At 36.9% G+C, this 4,771-nt stretch overlaps 1 protein-coding gene across 1 annotated transcript in view; it reads right to left on the bottom strand.

Annotated features, from left to right (window-relative positions):
• Nucleotides 1–4,707, bottom strand: part of LOC107666137 (fibroblast growth factor receptor like 1) — a 92,352-nt gene extending 87,645 nt beyond the window's left edge. The window contains exons 1-2 of the mRNA XM_016457304.1: nucleotides 4,333–4,707; nucleotides 3,934–4,030 (exon numbers count right to left, since the gene is read on the bottom strand). Of these exons, the coding sequence (XP_016312790.1) occupies nucleotides 3,934–3,997 (64 nt within the window). The 5' untranslated portion in view covers nucleotides 3,998–4,030; nucleotides 4,333–4,707. The remainder of the gene's footprint in view (nucleotides 1–3,933; nucleotides 4,031–4,332) is intronic.
• Between the last annotated feature and the right edge of the window lie 64 nt (nucleotides 4,708–4,771).

Consider the following 4,771-nt stretch of genomic DNA (forward strand, 5'->3'; position numbering starts at 1 on the left):
TAAAACCTGGAAAAGTCAGATTTTCATGATATGTCACCTTTAAATCTACTACTTCGAGATGCCTAGACCTGCAAACATTGCAAAGGCTGAACAATTGTAATGTTTCTTTGGCAGCGCTGCACAAACTGCACTTCCGTTAACAGCGGAAAATGTTTGTCATCTGACGTGAAGCACTCCTCACATCAAGGTCAAATGATCCTTACTCCACAGGTCCTGCACTGATATTATTCCCAAATGACATGACTACAGTTGTAATCTTATTTCAATAATGCAAGTAAAAAAAAAAATAAAAAAAATCTATTTACTTTTTTTTAAATGAATGTTCCACGTTTTATTGTGTGGGTTTTATTGTTTATACCACCCATCAGTGCACTTCATTCCAAAGAAAATTTGGAGGAGAAAAAAAAAAAAAATGTGTCTTCCTTTTTTTATCTCAATGCAAAAACTTGTTTAGCCAGTAAAACATTTTCCTCTTTGGCTGACATCACGAATCCCTTGCCTTTAAACATCACAAACAATTCATTATGGGAAAAATCAATTCCTGTTCTACATTTTTTCTTTGATAACAGAAGTAAAATGGGTTGCGCACACTGTTTCATGTTGACATTAAAATATTGTTCCCATGTAAGCGGGCGGCAGCTGTAAGATGCATTGTAATGTAGTACAGAATGGGGCTGCACGATATATCGAAATTATCGAAATATCGCAAATGTAAATATCGCGATACGCATATCGCAACGGTGTGCGATATCCGAATCATTTTAATAATAGGCTACTTAAATTAAAACGTTGCAAAAGGTCAAAGTTTTAGTTCGACGCATATAGCAGAGAATAGCTTGACGTTACAAAGAGTTAAGTGCAATATGTTGCAGAAAACAACTCTTTGCCATCTCGTCTTGCTGTCTGACACACACCTGAAGCGCGCGCACAAGCCGCATCTCGCACAGCGTATCTTCAGTTCTGCTGCACACGGCAGAGAGATGCGTTTCAGACGGCGCGCCAACACCGAGTTGATTCGTCTTTCGCATCTCCTCCTTATGTTTGAACAGACACATACACACAGAATTATGTCAATAGTACCCGTCTCGACGATCATTCTCGTAAACGCAGAGATCTTATGTTTTAAATGAACGTAAACAGCTGAGAAAGAAATTGGATGTGTATTATACTGGATCCGTGCAGTCGGTTTTAAAGGGACAGCAGCCTATAAATACATGATGCTGAGCATGTCACTAATGTTAATCAAACAACAAAACAGCTATAACAAAGATTAATCTAAATTTCATTCATACAGTGAACACTATGCAGTCTTATTTTACACTTATTCAATTTCTGTACCTGAATACTACCGTTTATTTTATCTACGCTTGTAAATTGTGTATTTGTTCTTTTTCCTCCCTTTTTCTTTCTTTTTTTTACTGACTGTTCACTTGCCTTTAATCATGTTTGAACTTTCTCAGACTATAGTTTTTGCTGTGGTATATGAAGAAGTACTTAAAGTGTATGGAAAGCAAAGTTACAATGATATAAAATTAGTGTCATTCATTCACTAATGTTAATCAAACAACAAAACAGCTATAACAAAGATTAATCTAAATTTCATTCATACAGTGAACACTATGCAGTCTTATTTTACACTTATTCAATTTCTGTACCTGAATACTACCGTTTATTTTATCTACGCTTGTAAATTGTGTATTTGTTCTTTTTCCTCCCTTTTTCTTTCTTTTTTTACTGACTGTTCACTTGCCTTTAATCATGTTTGAACTTTCTCAGACTATAGTTTTTGCTGTGGTATATGAAGAAATTTTTTTTGTTTGTATGTTGTACATTTTCTGATTTGTGACATTACTTTTTATGTAATACTAAAACACTGCTGGTCACTTTCAGAAGTTGTAGTGATTCTTTCTTTTCCAAGAAAGAATGTGAAACAAATTGGTTATATCATTTTCATTTTTAAATATTTTAAAATATAATTGAAATAGATTTTTCACACTTTAAGCAATATCGTATCGCATATCGAATATCGCATTTTTTAACAAGGTATCGCATATAGCTTTTTTTTTTCTATATCGCACAGCCCTACTACAGAAACAGAGTACAGATGTAATTAAAAGGACAATTCACTCAAAAATGATATTTGTTTATCTTCAAAATAAAGACATTATAATGAAATCTGAGAGACTGCTGTCCCTCTTTTGAAAGTCCATTTACTCAAAACGTATTGCCATATGAATCCGTTTAATCTATGTCTAAAGAGAAACAATCACTTTCAAGTCTTATGGATTTGAAACAACATAACGGTGAGTAACTGATGACAGAATTTTCATTTTTGGCTTAACTAATCCCCTTAAGGACAATTAATTCATTAATTCTTCCCATTTTTTAAATAATTTGTCACAGAGAAAGTAGTATAAAAAATGAGACTACAGTACATGATCACTACTTCACAGGGGTTTTTCTAGTAGTGCCATATTAATTTGCCAAATCACACATTTGCATACTGAGGTCATCTTCACCCTGGATGTGAAAGCAGAGGTGCATTTTGAAAGAACTGAGATCTCAACACTCAAACTGCCAGTTCATTGCGTCTCATCAAATTGTTCCATTCAGAATTCTGAAATGCTGGAGACTGTCATTTGAGCAATCTTCAATGGACAGATTTTCCTTCCGTCAGGTGCAAAACAAGTCTGTAACAAGCGCAACATATCAAACACACCCGCAGCTTCACGTCTCAGATACGATCAAGGCGGCAAATTGTCTGCGCTTCCTTACAAACACAAATCTTCCTGGCTTGGGAGGCACACCTTTGGTATTGCACAGCAAACAAACATAATTGGCTAATCTAATCGCATTGCTTTCTGCATTTCTGTTTACTTGTGGCTAAGCGTCTCTATGAAGGCCAGGGCTATGTGACCGTGAATGCCACATTGTTCAGGGCCCCTCACAGATGCAATCTGCACAGACGTCGCTCGGCCTCTCTCCAGCTCCGGTGACAGGCTGTTGAGTCTGAGGTGTACGCGAACGCAAAAGAGAGCCTCCATCACGCTTCACATGCAGCCCTGATAGAGTGGAGTCAGTGAGCTGTACTATCTGCCCATCAGCGGCCCCGGCTCCCATTCAGCCCATTATGCATGGAAATGATGGTTCGTTTCAGTCCAAAAGGAAGACCAGAGAATGGCTAATGCGAGAGGACTGCATTCAGCAAACAATGCCAGCGACAGAACCCAAGCCTCAAGCTCTCAATCTGGACCTGAACTCAATAGACAGGTTAAAGGAATCCTTACGATTGAATTTCAAGAGATGCACTGAGTTTAGACTGTTTAAGGCCCTCATTTCAAACAATACATTTTAAATCATGTTTAGCCTGTCAGTTGATTAACACTCTTATTAACGAGTCTTACAAATGCTTTTTTTCTCTCGAGTATGGTTATTTTTTTCTGTGCACCAAACCAAACATAATGCAGTTATTATCCAACATCAAATAAAGATATATAAATTCACATTACGACCCGAAAACGTAAGAACTTTAAATAAAAGCGGATTTATTTTATGAATGTTGCACAAACAAGATGCATATTTCTTGCCGATCTTCCGAGTTTTAACATAGATATTTAAAAAAAGTTAGTAACTAACAGATACGTTGCTGAATTCATTAAACACACTAGGGGGAAATAGTCTAACGTTTTGGTACCTGACAGGTTTGTTACCGGATAAGCCTAAATTCTTTTGTTAAACTTTCTAATGGAAATCTTGAGCATAATAGACAAGCACACGACATGCATGTGTGACTATTTAGTGACTGTAACTAGAACCATTTCATGTTCATAAAATCAACATATAGTGACACAATTACTTAAAACAAGAATGTTAAAATACCAAAACATTACTTTTTTTTAGACGTTTCACAAGGGCAAATATACTTGTACTCACCTCTAGCACAGTCTGTCATGAAAATAATGTCAAACATGAAGAAAACGATCCAAAAAAGTTCCATGATGTCCCTATTAAGGCTCTCTGGTTCTTCAATCTATGAAAGAAATAGAGCTGTTAGTGAGAACAAGGACTGGTGGATTACTCTGAAACACTTATGAACTTATGTTGCACTTGTGTAAATGTGTGTAGGATTGAATTACATTTCTAACGCCAATTAAGTTGTCTTATAAAAAAAAAAAGCAATGCTTCCATTAAATCATAATACAGCACAACCTGCAACAGAGATATTTTACTCGTGAAATAAGCTGTATGTGCATAAAAAGCGGTTCTAAGTGGGTAAAAGGTACTTTTTAAACCATGCAATAAAATATTCAAAGTCAAACATGCGAGACTTACCAACGTTCATAAAGCTGTTCCTCGCGACTGATAGATAAAATATCATGCTTACATCCTCCGGACGATTCGTGCCTATATAAACATCCAGCGAATTCAAGCGCTTTAATTATCACGCGCAGCTGTGTTCCTGAACGCTCTGGCGCGACACTTCTTAATACACGCGCTGATTGCTTGCTGTAGACTTCTGTAACGTTAGATGACAGTCACCGCGCGCTATATCGCGCAAGCAGCTCAAATACCATGGACTTTATCTCCATAGATTCTTCAGAAAACAAAACACACCCCCGACTATTTTTACAGCACCTGCATTTGTATCAAAGCGTTGTTTTAAACACCGTTAGCTAAATATGTCGCCGTCCAGACACGCAATATACACACACACACACACACACACACACACACACACACACACACACACACACACACACACACACACACA

This window comes from Sinocyclocheilus anshuiensis, unplaced genomic scaffold (genome assembly GCF_001515605.1).
Source record: "Sinocyclocheilus anshuiensis isolate Anshui unplaced genomic scaffold, SAMN03320099.WGS_v1.1 scaffold489, whole genome shotgun sequence".
NCBI classification, from domain to species: domain Eukaryota; kingdom Metazoa; phylum Chordata; class Actinopteri; order Cypriniformes; family Cyprinidae; genus Sinocyclocheilus; species Sinocyclocheilus anshuiensis.